The 14417-nt window shown below is 45.8% G+C and overlaps 1 protein-coding gene across 3 annotated transcripts in view; it reads right to left on the bottom strand.

Annotated features, from left to right (window-relative positions):
• AK8 (adenylate kinase 8) overlaps window positions 1-14417 on the bottom strand; it is a 116147-nt gene that overhangs the window by 86559 nt on the left and 15171 nt on the right. For 2 of the 3 annotated variants that reach the window (XM_073222288.1, XM_073222298.1), the window contains exon 5: window positions 13729-13797. In XM_073222288.1, coding sequence (XP_073078389.1) covers window positions 13729-13797 — 69 coding nt within the window. Of the gene's footprint in view, window positions 1-1204; window positions 1224-13728; window positions 13798-14417 lie in introns of those variants that run through there. The other variant, XM_017643637.3, reaches the window with a different exon arrangement.

Raw genomic sequence — 14417 nt, 5'->3', positions numbered from 1 at the left:
GACCGGCTAAAAGCACGACTCCACGTGTGCATTTCCATTCCGGGACTGACTGTGGGAACTCAAGCAAGACACACAACGTTTGCAAGTCGTAGATTCTGCATTCGTAAAATAGGGGTGCCGACAAGGTGGCCTCCATTGGGTCCCATCAATGGTCATGCTCAACAGTGTAACAATCACGGCCTCTCTGCATGGTACATAGGGCACCTGCAAAGCGATTTGGTGGACAAAGTGCCAGGCCAGGCATCCCAGGTCTTTATTTGGAGTCCAGACAACATCTACCACTGTCATCAAAATTGTAATAATGATAATTAATATCATTATTATAAATATTGATATAAACAGTATTAATTCAAGCAGTAGTATTATTACAGTGCACATTATAATCACATAGTACAATGTCACTAATATCATTTAGAATACAATGAAGTGATAACAGTAATGATAAACGTTACCGTTTTGATGAGGCAAGGACTTGGTATATCTGGCCTCCCGTCTCATCCCCACTGCAGGCGCACTGTGTGAAGGGCCGTGCAGACCAAGCTTTAAGGTGAGTTCAGCAAGGGTTTGTAGAAGTCAAATGCATGTTTCAGAGACTATACTAGATCACTGAGGGCAATTCTGGATGTCTGGTTCAAATCACAGATTTTTTCCCAGGATCCATGACTTGGCGACTTACGGAGATTTTGTTTTTAATCATATGAATGAACGGCCCAGAGCTGCTGGGTCCAGTGGGAGAGTTCCAGCGGGTGGATTTCACTGGTGGACTGTACCAATGACCCAACCCCACGGTTCCAAGCCTCCGAGTTCTAGGTTGAATGCTTACACATTGGTAAACATTTAACTTGGGATGCAGTAACTTATAAAAGTAACTTGCACAAAGTTAGTCAGATTGATTCATAGGTTTCCAGACCGGGAAGGCTGGTGTCTCCGGGGATCGCCTGGAGGTCCTGCTCCAGGCCGCTTGGGTCAGGGTCACCAGTGATATGAGAGCAGGTTCCTCCCTTCCCGTCTTTCCTCTCTGCCTGCGTCCATCCTGCCCTCGGCCTGCGCAGCTCTGGGGAGGGCAGGCCACAGAGGCACCCCCCGGGCCCTAGATATCCCTTCTCCTCTGGGTGTACCACCAGGCCCCCGCCAGGCCCCCCCCTCTGCTGTGCCTCCCAAGCCCCCCGCTCTAGCTGACATCATGGCTCCGTATCGCACTTACTCATTTGGTTTCCGGTCTGTCTCCCCGGCCAGAAGCCGTGCTCCCTGCGAGCACAGCACTAACTGTTTCGCTCGCTGCTGTGGCTCTGCTGCATGAGGGAATGCAGGATGTCTTTAGGGAATCTGGCAGGCGGGTCAGCAAACCCCGGCCCGGCCTGTGGTGATGATGTGAAGGAGGGAGGACCGAACCTGCGGGCTGGAGAGGGCACGCCGCCTCCGCGTGGCTTCGGAGCTCTCAGCGGGGCCCCCTGGCCAGGAGCCAAAGCACGGGCCCTGCGTACCACGAGCCCAGGCCCACTCTGGCCAGTCTGCTGCTCCGGCTCTGTGGCTTTGGGCAAGCTCAGACCCTGCATCTGTACAACTGGCTTAATAACAATAATAACACCGACCTCGTGGGGTCATGTGAGGATGTGTAAAGTGCTGAGCCTGGTGCCTGTCTGAGAAACCAGTTTTTTCCTGCGCCAGTGGAGAGTTTGAGTGGAGAAGCTGTGCTTGCCCCCCGCCTGCCAGACCCCAGGGCCTCTTGTGTCCCAGTGGTCAGCTGGGCTGGGCTCCAGGTTGCTTCTGCGCATCAAGGCAGGCTGCGAAAGCGAACTCTTGGCTGTGAGAAAGGCCTGTGAGCAGAGCGGCTGGGAAGCGGCAGCTCCTCCTCAAGCTCCCGGGTCCAGTGGTGCTTTGGGGTCATAAGTCTCTCAAAAGAAATTCTGAGCAAGGCGTGGGGCGCTCCTGCCACCTTTGCTGAGCCTGAGACAGAGCGTGGGGACACCTCTGCTGGGACTTCTGGGTGGCAGGGGCGTGACTGTGGCTCATGAGCAGCCCGCACTCCTCACAGAGGGTATGAGTTGGGATGGGGACTGAAGAGTGACTCCCTTCCCGTGTGGCGAGAGCCACAGCCGATCACGCTGATAGTCATGGTTCCAGGAGCTCTTGGCATAACAGATCTGCCTGGTGTGCAAGGCTGTGTCCAGCTGGGTCTTTAAATGCAGCCCCGTCCCACTGAGGGGTTCAGGTCTGGGTGGCCTGGATGCTTGTACCAAAGGAGTGACATCCCTCAGAATTTGGCCAAACGGGGCCAGCATTTCACTGCTCATGAAGAGGAAACAGCAGCCCAGCTCCAAAAAGGAAGAGAAGAAAGGCACATCCGAACACTGCCAGCCTAGCGGTCTGCAGTGCAAGAGTTTAGTTCAACGTGGCAGACTCAGTCAGTTAGGATTCAAGGCCTGGAGTGTTGCACGGGAGAGTGCCAGCCCCATTCTAGTTGCTTAGAGCACTCCCCCAGATCTTCATCCCCAACAAATGATTGCTTCAGCATCTCCCAGAGAGAAGAGGGAACCTTCAAAAGGGTGACCGCCTGATGGGGCACTTTCCAGTTGATCTAAGGTTGGTTGAACTAAGAGTACTGAAGCAGCAGGGATAAAGGGAGCCTGCACACTCCGGGTACCACGGGACATTCCTCTCAAGTCCCTAGAGAACAGAGCCCCATGCATTTTTCCTCTCTGTCTTCTTCTATTTGGTCTGGTCATAGACACAGTAATGGGAAGCCTGCGGCAGAGCAGGATAAAGTCCCAGCTTTCTGGCCGGAAAACCGAAAAGAGCAGCAGGGAACTGACAGTGGCCACAGGAACAGCAGAGAGGGGAGCTCAGGAAAGCAGCCACATGCAGTTGCTCATGGACTCATGGGCTCTCCCCAGGACGTGCATGCATGGGTCTGACATACACAGCGTTCCAAAGACACTGAAAAATGAACTGCAGAACAGAGCACGCCCAGGCCCCACTGAGGGGCATAGACACAGCACAGAGCTGCAGAGAGCTCCACACCACTGCAAAGGCTTTGAAAACACAAGTGGGGTGGGGACCACGACCCACAGAAGGTGGATGGAAGTTGGAACCTGAGCCCAACTCAATAGACTGCCCCTTAAGTCCAAAATATCAACATTTGCCATAGGAATCAAAAAAGACCCAAAGTCTCATGGCAATATTAAAGATGTCCAGGATACAAAATCATTTAGCATGGGCTGAACCAGGAAAATCTCAGTTCACATGGGAAAAGATACCAGACGTCACCACCGTAACTTGGGTGCTGGGATCCCGGGACAAACACTGAAGCAGCAACAAGAGCAAAGCTCAAACACACAAATGATGGACAAGTAGGACGTCTCTGCACAGAAACAGAAGACAGAAAGAACCAGTGGAAGTTTTAGGGCTGAAAAATGCAAGAATCAAAATTAAAAATTCACTGGATAGGCTCCATAGTAGAATCACAATAAGGAAGGAAGGGCTCAATGCGCCTGAAGATAGTTCAATACAAATCAGCAACTCTTACCCACCAAGAAAAAGAGAAAAAATATAGAGTTTTGGGAACCTGTAGACAGTCATGGCACTGGAGTCTCAGAAGGAGAGAAGAAAGGGAATGGGGTACAGAAAATTATTTGAAGAAATAATGGCTGAAAAATTCCCAGGTTTGGAGAAAAGCATAAACTTGTAAATTCAAGGAACTCAGCAAACCCAAAAAGAATAAATCCAAAGAAATTTATGTGCAGACACGTTGTAATTAAACCACTTAAAATTTAAAACAAAAAATGATCTTGAAAGTAACAGGAGAAAAATGATGCTTTACTTATAAGAGAGTTTGAATGGCTGTGGCCTTTTCACAAGAAACCATAGTGATTAAAAATAAGTGGAATATTTGTTAAGTGCTGAAAGAAAAAACTGTCAATCTAGAATTGTAAATCCAGAAAAAACATCCTTTGGGAATGAAGGCAAAATAAAGGTACTCTCAAATGAAGGAAAATCAAGGAATTCATTGCCAGCAGACCTATTCTAAAAGAATTGCTAAAAGAAAACTTTTTCAGGAGATTCTCAAGATGGCGGCATGAGCAGGGTGGCAGAAATCTCCTCCCAAAACCATAAATATTTTGAAAATACAGCAAATACAACTATTCCTAAAAGAGTGACCAGAAGATACAGTACACAAGCCAGGCTATATCTGAGAGAACCCAACATCTCATGGAAAAGGGTAAGATACAAAGCCGTGACCCAGCGGGACCCTCGCACTCCCCCCACCCCAGCTCACCAGCGGGAGGAAGAGAATCAGAGTGGGGAGGGAGTGGAAGCACAGTACGGCTAAATAACCAGCCCTAGGAATCTGCCCCGGGAGCACAGACACACACTGCATGGTGCACTGAATATCAGAGGAGCAGAAAAGCAAAATTCAAGATTAAGACTGTGAACAGGTTCCCACAGCTGGCTGCCCTGAGACAGAAGAAAAGCAGGCGTGTTAAAAGTCTTAAAGGGACAAGGGTATAAATCATCCTGGCACACTCAGCCCAGCACACTGGTAACTTTAAGGAACTTCAGGCACCCTAACCCCATGGGTTGGCAACGCAGCTCCAAACCCCCTCATGGTGATAAGCAGCCTGCCGTTCCTTCCCCTCCACCAGCACTGCAAGCAAACCAGTGACCTGCCATTGCTGCAGAACAGCTGGGGAGCAGCCCTGTCTACAGCAGCCACACAGCTTAACACAGAGGCTTCTGAGTGCAGCTAACCAACCCAGACCCAGAGGCTGCGCCCTGCGTGCAGTTGACTGGCACAGACAGTGCAGACCGGCACAGAGTCTGGGAGGCACAAAGGGGCTTTCTTCTCATGGCAGAACACACACTGTTCTACTGTGACCCCCGCCAGTGCCCTGGGCCAACCTGAGGGCTGCCCCGACCACAGCAGCTCAGGGGATTAACCCAGAGGCTGCTCCCTGCGTGCAGTTGACTGGCACAGACAGCAGAGAGAGGCGTGGAGATCGGGAGGCACAAAGGGGCTTTGCTCTTGTGGCAGAACATGCGCTGCTGGCCGGCAACCCCCACTATTGCCCTAGGCCATCTCAAAGGCCGCGCTGCCCACGGCAGCTTAGGGAATTAACCCAGAGGCTTCTCCCTGTGTGTGGTTAACTGGCACAGACAACAGAGACAGGCAAGACAACCGGCAATCAGGAAGGAGCTTTGCTCTCCCAGCTGACACATGCGCCACTTGCCAGCGACCACTCCCATCACCATGAAAAGGCAGAAGAGCCTTGTTCAGTCCAAAATCCCTCAAACACCAGAAAGAGGGCTCAGTGAGACTGAAACCACCAATCATCCTGAAAAAGAATTCAAAAGAAAAGTCATAAGCATGCTGATGGAGCTACAGTGAAATATTCAAGAGCTAAGGGATGAGTTCAGGAGGGAGATAATAGAAATGAAATGAACAATGGAAGTATTTAAAAGCAGACTAGATGAGGTGGAAGAGTGTGTTAATGGAATAGAAATCAGAGAACAGCAATACAGAGAAGCTGACGCAGAGAGAGAAAAGGATCTCCAGGAATGAAAGAATATTAAGAGAACTGTGTGACCAATCGAAACAGAGCAATATTCTCATTACAGAGGCACCAGAAGAAGAAGAGAGAGAAAAAGGGATAGAAAGTGTCTTTGAAGAAATAATTGCTGAAAACTTCCCCAATCTGGGGAAGGAAATAGTCTCTCAGGCCATGGAAGTCCACAGATCTCCCAACACAAGGGACCCAAGGAGGACAACACCAAGACATAAAATAATTAAAATGGCAAAGATAAAAAAAACAAACAGCCAGAGAGAGAGAAAAAATCACGTACAAAGGAAAACCCATCAGGCTATCATCAGAAATCTCAGCAGAAACTCTACAGGCCAGAAGGGAGTGGCATGATATATTCAGTGCAATGAAACAGAAGGGCCTCGAACCAAGAATACCATATCCAGCAAGATTATCATTTAAATTTGAAGGAGGGATTAAACAATTCCCAGATAAGCAGAAATTGAGAGAATTTACCTCCCACAAGCCATCTTTGCAGTGTATTTTAAAGGGACTTCTCTAGATGGAAGTATTCTTAAGGCTAAATAGCTGTCACCAGAGAAAATAAAACCACAGCAAAGAAAGTACAACAACCAAATACTAACTAAATGCAAAATAAAATCAGCTATCCACAAACTCAGTCAAGGGAAACACAAAGAGTACAGAATAAAACACCTAACTGGAGGAGGAAGAAAAAGAAGGGAGAGAAATAAAGAATCATCAGACTGTGTTTATAATAGCATAATAAGTGAGTTAAGTTAGATGGTTAGATAGTAAAGAAGCTGCCCTTGAACTTTTAGTAACCATGAATCCAAAACCTGCAATGGCAATAGTACATATCTATCGATAATCACCTTAATGTAAATGGACTGAATGAACCAATCAAAAGACATAGAGTAACAGAATGGATAAAAAAGCAAGACCATCAATATGCTGCTTACAAGAGACTCATTTCAAACCCAAAGACATACACAGACTAAAAGAGAAGGGATGGAAAAAGATATATCATGCAAACAATATGGAGAAAAAAGCAGGTGTTGCAGTACTTGTATCAGACAAAATAGACTTCAAAACAAAGTAACAAGAGACAAAGAAGGACATTACATGATGATAAAGGGGTCAGTCCAACAAGAGGATATAACCATTATAAATATTTATGCACCCAACACAGGAGCACCTATATATGTGAAACAAATACTAGCAGAATTAAAGGAGGAAACAGAATGCAATGCATTCATTTTAGGAGACTTCAACACACCACTCACTCCAAAGGACAGATCCACCAGACAGAAAATAAATAAGGACACAGAGGCACTGAACAACACACTAGAACAGATGGACCTAACAGACATCTACAGAACTCTACACCCAAAAGCAGCAGGACACACATTCTTCTCAAGTGCACATGAAACATTTTTCAGAATAGACCACATACTAGGCCACAAAAAGAACCTCAGTAAATTCAAAAATATTGAAATTGTACCAACCAACTGCTTAAATCACAAAGGTATAAACCTAGAAATAAATTGTACAAAGAAAATAAAAAGGCTCACAAACACATGGAGGCTTAACAACATGCTCCTAAATAATCAATGGATCAATGACCTAATAAAAATAGAGATCAAGCAATATATGGAGACAAATGAAAACAACAGCTCAATGCCCCAACTTCTGTGGGACGCAGCAAAGGCAGTTCTAAGAGGAAAGAATATAGCAACCCAGGCATATTTAAAGAAGGAAGAACAATCCCAAATGAATAGTCTAAATTCACAATTATTGAAACTGGCAAAAGAAGAACAAATGAGGCCCAAAGTCAGCAGACGGAGGGACATAATAAAGATCAGAGAAGAAATGAATAAAATTGAGAAGAATAAAACAATAGAAAGAATTAATTAAACCAAGAGCTGGTTCGTTGAGAAAATAAACAAAATAGATAAGCCCCTAGCCAGACTTATTAAGAAAAAAAGAGAATCTATACACATTGACAGAATCAGAAATGAAAAAGGAAAAATCACTATGGATACCACAGAAATACAAAGAATTACTAGAGAATATTATGAAAATCTATATGCTAACAAGGTGGATGGATAACCTAGAAGAAATGGACAACTTTCTAGAAATATATAACCTTCTAAGACTGACCCAGGAAGAAACATAAAATCTAAACAGACCAATTACCAGCAATGAAATTGAATCAATAATCAAAAACTACCCAAGAACAAAATCCCTGGACCAGACAGATTCACCACTGAATTCTATCACACATTTAGAGAAGACATAGTACCCATTCTCCTTAAAGTTTTCCAAAAAATAGAAGAGGAGGGAATACTTCCAAACTCATTCTATGAAGCAAGCATCACTCTAATACCAAAACCAGGCAAAGACACCACACACACACAAAAAAAACTACAGACCAATATCCGTGATGAACATAGATGCAAAAATACTCAACAAAATAGTAGCAAACCGAATTCAAAAATACATTGAGAGGATCATACACCATGACCAAGTGGGGTTCATCCCAGGGATGCAAGGATGGTACAACATTTGAAAATCCATCAACATCATCCACCACATCAACAAAAAGGACAAAAACCACATGATCATCTCCATAGATGCTGAAAAAGCATTCAACAAAATCCAACATCCATTCATGATAAAAACTCTCAACAAAATGGGCATAGAGGGCAAGTACCTCAACATAATAAAGGCCGTATATGACAAACCCACAGCCAACATCATACTGAACAGCGAGACGCTGAAAGCTTTTCCCCTAAGATCAGAAACAAGACAAGGATGCCCACTCTCCCCACTTTTATTCAACATAGTTCTGGAGGTCCTAGCCATGGCAATCAGACAACACAAAGAAATAAAAGGCATCCAGATTGGTAAGGAGGAAGTCAAACTGTCACTGTTTGCACATGACATGATATTGTACATAAAAAACCCTAAAGACTCCACTCCAAAATTACTAGAACTAATATCGAAATTCAGCAAAGTTGCACGATACAAAATTAATACACAGAAATCTGTTGCATTCCCATACACTAATGATGAACTAGCAGAAAGAGTGATCAGGAAAACAATTCCATTCACAATTGCATCAAAAAGAATAAAATACCTAGGAATAAACTTAACCAAGGAAGTGAAAGACCTATACCCTGAAAACTGTAAGACACTCTTAAGATAAATTAAAGAGGACACTAACAAATGGAAACTCATCGCATGCTCTTGGATAGGAAGAATTAATATTGTCAAAATGGCCATCCTGCCTAAAGCAATATACAGATTTGATGCAATCCCTATCAAATTACCAACAGCATTCTTCAACGACCTGGAACAAATAGTTCTAAAATTCATATGGAACCACAAAGACCCTGAATAGCCAAATCAATCCTGAGAAGGAAAAATAAAGCAGGGGTATCTTGCTTCCCAACTTTAAGCTCTACTACAAAGCCATGGTAATTAAGACAATTTGGTACTGGCACAAGAAAAGACCTACAGACCAGTGGAACAGAATAGAGAGTCCAGATATTATCCCAAACATATCTGGTCAATTAATATATGACAAAAGAGCCATAGATATACAATGGGGAAATGACAGCCTCTTCAACAGCTGGTGTTGGCAAAACTGGACAGCTACATGTAAGAGAGTAAAACTGGATCACTGCCTAACTCCATAGACAAAAGTAAACTTGAAATGGATCAAAAACCTGAATGTAAGTTGTGAAACCATAAAACTCTTAGAAGAAAACATAGGTAAAACTCTCTTGAATATAAACATGAACAACTTCTTCATGAACATATCTCCACGGGCAAGGGAAACAAAAGCAAAAATGAACAAAAGGGACTATATCAAACTAAAAAGCTTCAGTACAGCAAAGGACACCACCAGTAGTACAAAAAAGCATCCTACAGTATTGGAGAATATATTCATAAATGACATATCCAATAAGGGGTTGACATCCAAAATATACAAAGAGCTCACGCACCTCAACAAACAAAAAGCAAATAATCCAATTAAAAAATGGGCAGAGGAGCTGAACAGACAGTTCTCCAAAGAATAAATTCAGATGGCCAACAGGCACATGAAAAGATGCTCCACATTGCTCATCAGCAGAGAAATGCAAATTAAAACCACAATGAGATATCACCTCACACCAGTAAGGATGGCCGCCATCCAAAAGACAAACAACAACAAATGCTGGTGAGGATGTGGAGAAAGGGGAACCCTCCTACACTGCTGGTGGGAATATAAACTAGTTCAACCATTGTGGAAAGCAGTATGGAGGTTTCTCAAAAAACTCAAAATAGAAATACCATTCGACCCAGGAATTCCACTCATAGGAATTTACGCTAAGAATACAGGAGCCCAGTTTGAAAAAGACATATGCACACCTATGTTTATCACAGCATTATTTACAATAGCCAAGAAATGGAAGTAACCTAAGTGTCCATCAGTAAATGAATGGATAAAGAAGATGTGGTACATATACACAATGGAATAATACTCAGCCATAAGAAAGAAACAAATCCTACCATTTGCAACAACATGGATGGAGCTGGAAGACATTATGCTCAGTGAAATAAGCCAGGCAGAGAAAGACAAGTGCCAAATGATTTCCCTCATTTGTGGAGTATAACAATGAAGCAAAACTGAAGGAACAAAATAGCAGCAGGCTCAGAGACTCCAAGAATGAACTAGTGGTTACCAAAGGGGAGAGGTGTGGGAGGGTGGGTGGGGAAGGTGGGAGAAGGGGACTGAGGGGTATTATGTTTAGTACACATGGTGTGAGGGATCACGGGGAAAACAGTGTATCACAGAGAAGGCACATAGTGGATCTCTGGCATCTTGCTGCACTGATGGACAGTGACTGCAATGGGGTCTGGGTGGGGACTTGATAATATGGGTAAATGTAGTAACAACATTGTTTTTTCATGTGAAACCTTCAAAAGAGTGTATATCAATCATACCTTAATAAAAAAAAAGAAGAAGATATGGTACATATACACAATGGAATATTATTCAGCCATAAGAAGAAAACAAATCCTACCATTTGCAACCACATGGATGGAGCTGGAGGGTATTATGCTCAGTGAAATAAGGCAGGCAGAGAAAGACAAGTACCAAATGATTTCACTCATCTGTGGAGTAAAAGAACAAAGCAAAAACTGAAGGAACAAAACAGCAGCAGACTCACAGAACCCAAGAATGGACTAACAGGTACCAAAGGGAGAGGGACTGGGGAGGATGGGGGGGAAGGGAGGGAGAAGGGGAATAAGGGGCATTACGATTAGTGCACATAATGTGGGGGGGCCGGGGGGAAGGCAGTGCAGCACAGAGAAGACAAGTAGTGACTCTGTAGCATCTTACTACACTGATGGACAGTGGCTGTAATGGGGTGTGCGGTGGGGACTTGATGATGGGGGGAGTCTAGTAACCACAATGTTGCTCATGTAATTGTACATTAATGATACCAAAATAAAAAAAGAAAACGAAAACTTTTTCTCAGAGAGAGGGATACCTGGAACATCAGGAATGAAGGAAAAGCCACAGAAATGGTGAATGACTGGATAAATACCATGACTCTTCTCCTTGTAAGTTAAGGTATGTTTGATGACTGAAAGCAAAAACTCTGATGGGATTTTCAACACACAGATGTAAAACATGATGCAACCGCAACCTATAGAGGAGAGGAAAAGGACCTGGACTTCACACCCCGCTGGGAGTGGTACCCACTGCAGGGGAGTCTGCATACTGTAATTACTCCACATACTGTAATCATCCACTGAAAAACCTGTATAAAGAGATACAGTAAAAACTAAAAGAGAAAAAATTGAATACCAAAAAAAGTTCAAGTAATTTATAAATTGGACTTTATGAAAATTAAAAACATTGGCTCTGTGAAAGATACTGATACAAGAATGATAAACTAGGTAAAGATACCTCGAGACAAGTGCTGGGCATAGAAGCCACAGGGCATAAATCTGCAAAGAAGTAAAAAGCTAAGCTTTTCAAACAATATGGCTTCTCTCTCACTTACCAACTTTACATTTCCCTGTATGGCCCCAGAAGATGACTGGTTAGCCAGAGACGGGTAAGATTCCTCAAGGGAGGAACAACCTAAGACAGGTACAGTCGCAGGGGGGCCATCAGGTGAGAAATTGGGGATCAACAGTGGTGAAGCTTAGAACCTCAACCCCCCTGAGTTGAGAGAAAGCTTCGGCATCCATGGATGTTTTATTGCCCTTGTCTAGCTCGGATTAGCACATAGTCTACAGGCACACACCTGATCATCTACAATTGCTCTCTTACAACACTAAACCATGTTTTCTACCTTTATCTTGCATCTACCTACCACTTCAGCAGTTTATTAAAAATAAAAATAATAATAAAGGGAGAAATGTGGGATCCACATATAAATCAAGTATAAAAATTAAACGAATATTCATATTTGACCTGATTGTTTATAGTTCATAATGCGTGATCAAAAACGAAAGTTTCTGTGATGACTGCCCTTGTACTGTTCACCATGTAAGAACTTATTCACTATGTAAGAATTCGTTCACCATGTAAGAACTTGTTCGTTATGCTTCAGAAGATTGGAGACTGAAGAGAACTAGGCTTGAGATGGATTAATGATTGTGCATTGAGCATTGACCCCCCCATACAGAATTTTATTGTTGTTAACAACCATTTGATCAATAAATATGAGAGATGCCCTCTCAAAAAAAAAAAAAAAAAGAATGATAAACTAGCTGCAGGCTGGGAAGATAAACTTGGAAATCCCACAGCCGAACCTCAATCTCCTCACCCGTCAAATGGGGAAGCAGTGGTGCCCACTAAGTAGGGCTCCTGCGGGGATCGGAGTCGGTGTATGTGAAGCCTCAATCGGTGCCCATCGTGCACACTGCGCAGGCCCTCTTCCTCTGGCCATCCGCTCGCCCCTCGGGCACCTCCCTCCCTCCCACTCTGCTTTAGGCCCCCGTCACCAACTTCGGTGTGTGGAGGGAGGGTTTCCGCACAACACCAAGCAATTCAAGGACACCCTCACGGAGTCCTGCAGCTCAACTCACTGCTGACACTGTCTGCCCGGAGACAGCGTCAGATCCCACAGGCTGAGGGCTCCGCCGAGCCCAGGGGGTTACCAGGGCTGCTGACCAATAGGCTACAGGTCGCAGGTTCCCAGGACCCCGCCTCGGGTTTGATTCGTCTGCTAGAGCACCCACCACACTCAGAGAAACGTTTTACTTTCTAGATCGCTGGCTTCTTACACAAGGCTGTAACTACAAGAGCCAGTGGAAAAGGTGCAAGGCAGGGTGTGGGGAGGGGCCTCCAAGCCTCTCCAGGGCACTTCAATGTGGTCACCCCCCTGAAGCGCTCAGAACCCCTCCTTTGAGGTTTTATGGAGGCTTCATGACTTAGGCATGACAGACTGCATCACTGACCATTGGCAGCTGATTTAACCTCAGTCCCTCTCCCCTCTGAGGTTGGGGTGGGGTGGGCCCTCTAATCTTGTGGTTGGGTACTCTGGCACCCAGCCTTTGACCTTAGAAGGGTCTAAAAATCACCTTAGTAGCATAACAAAAGACACCTTTATGGCTATCATCACTTAGAAAATTTCAAGAATTTAGGAGCCCAAAAACAGAGATGCGGACCACATATGTATTTATTGTAGTAAGTCCAATATCACAACCCGGCTCTGCTTCACCTGGAGCCCCTGCCCTCGACTACACTGGATCTCTCCAAAGCAGGCACTGAGAGATCAGAAGACAGGAGGAGAGTTTGGGGCACCCCCAATCCTCCTCTGCCCCTCCAGGTTCAGGGCTGCCCAGCTCCCTGGGCCACTGGCCTCAGGCACTTCACCAGCACTTGTCGGCTGCCTTAATTCCTCTCATGTCCACAACTGTCCTCTCATCAAATGCTCTCCTGTGACCCTTGGGTGCGGGGGTAGCTCCTTCCTACAGAAACCCTGCTGGATACCCCAGTTCCACCTTGTTATCTTCCTCCAGCCAACGTGAAACCGACATCTGCAGACCGACCTTCACAGAGCTCTGGCTTGCCCGCCTTTGCCTTCTCTGCAGGCCTCGGTCACCCTGCTCCAGGATGTGAACACGCGCCCCGCACCCTCCCATTATCTGGTGACGGTCCCCCAAGTGGCGTTCTTACCCGCCTGACGCAGTCCTCTTCCTGCAGGCGCTCCTTAACCATCCTGGCAAGCAGCATGCTGGGTACTGTCTACAGGAAAGGTGACAGGGAATGAGGTCTGAGCTTGCGTGTTGGAGCAAAGAAAGACTTACAACCAGCAGGCCAGGGGCCTCCGTGAGACCCAAGGATCTGGCCGCGTTAACAACAAGTGCCTCCAGGTCCCCGACTGACATCCTCTGTGAAGCCCAGGCCCACCTTCGGCCCCAGCCCCTTCCCTGGCTTCACCCCGCACTGGCGTCTCCCTGATGGGCCCTCCGCCAGGCCACACACCCGACCTCCCTGCTCTCGCCTACCCGGGGCCCCCCCCAGACGTCTCCGCCACCGCCACCCGAGTGGCTCCGGGGCCCCTGGGTGGGTGGAGGCCGCCATAACCCCCAGTGGCAGACTCTCTTACTGCACTGACCCCATGGCATCCCAGGGGCCTGCTCCTGTGACCATCTCTCCAGAGACTTTTGAGGCTCCTGGAAGAATGGGACCAAGTCTTACTGTTTTATGTCCCTAGACAGTGATGTGTGGGAGAGAGCTGATGGGGGGGATCTCTTCCCAACTCCACATTCAGGCACCTCGGAGTAGCTTGAAATTGGCCTAGGAGAGGGGGCGGGGCCTCCTTCAGCTACAGGTGAGTGCCTTGGGGCCATAGCAGGGCAGGT

This window comes from Manis javanica, chromosome 2 (genome assembly GCF_040802235.1).
Source record: "Manis javanica isolate MJ-LG chromosome 2, MJ_LKY, whole genome shotgun sequence".
In the NCBI taxonomy this organism is placed as follows: Eukaryota; Metazoa; Chordata; class Mammalia; order Pholidota; family Manidae; genus Manis; species Manis javanica.
Note: the sequence above shows the minus strand (reverse complement) of the source record. Positions and strands in the feature narration are given on the sequence as shown.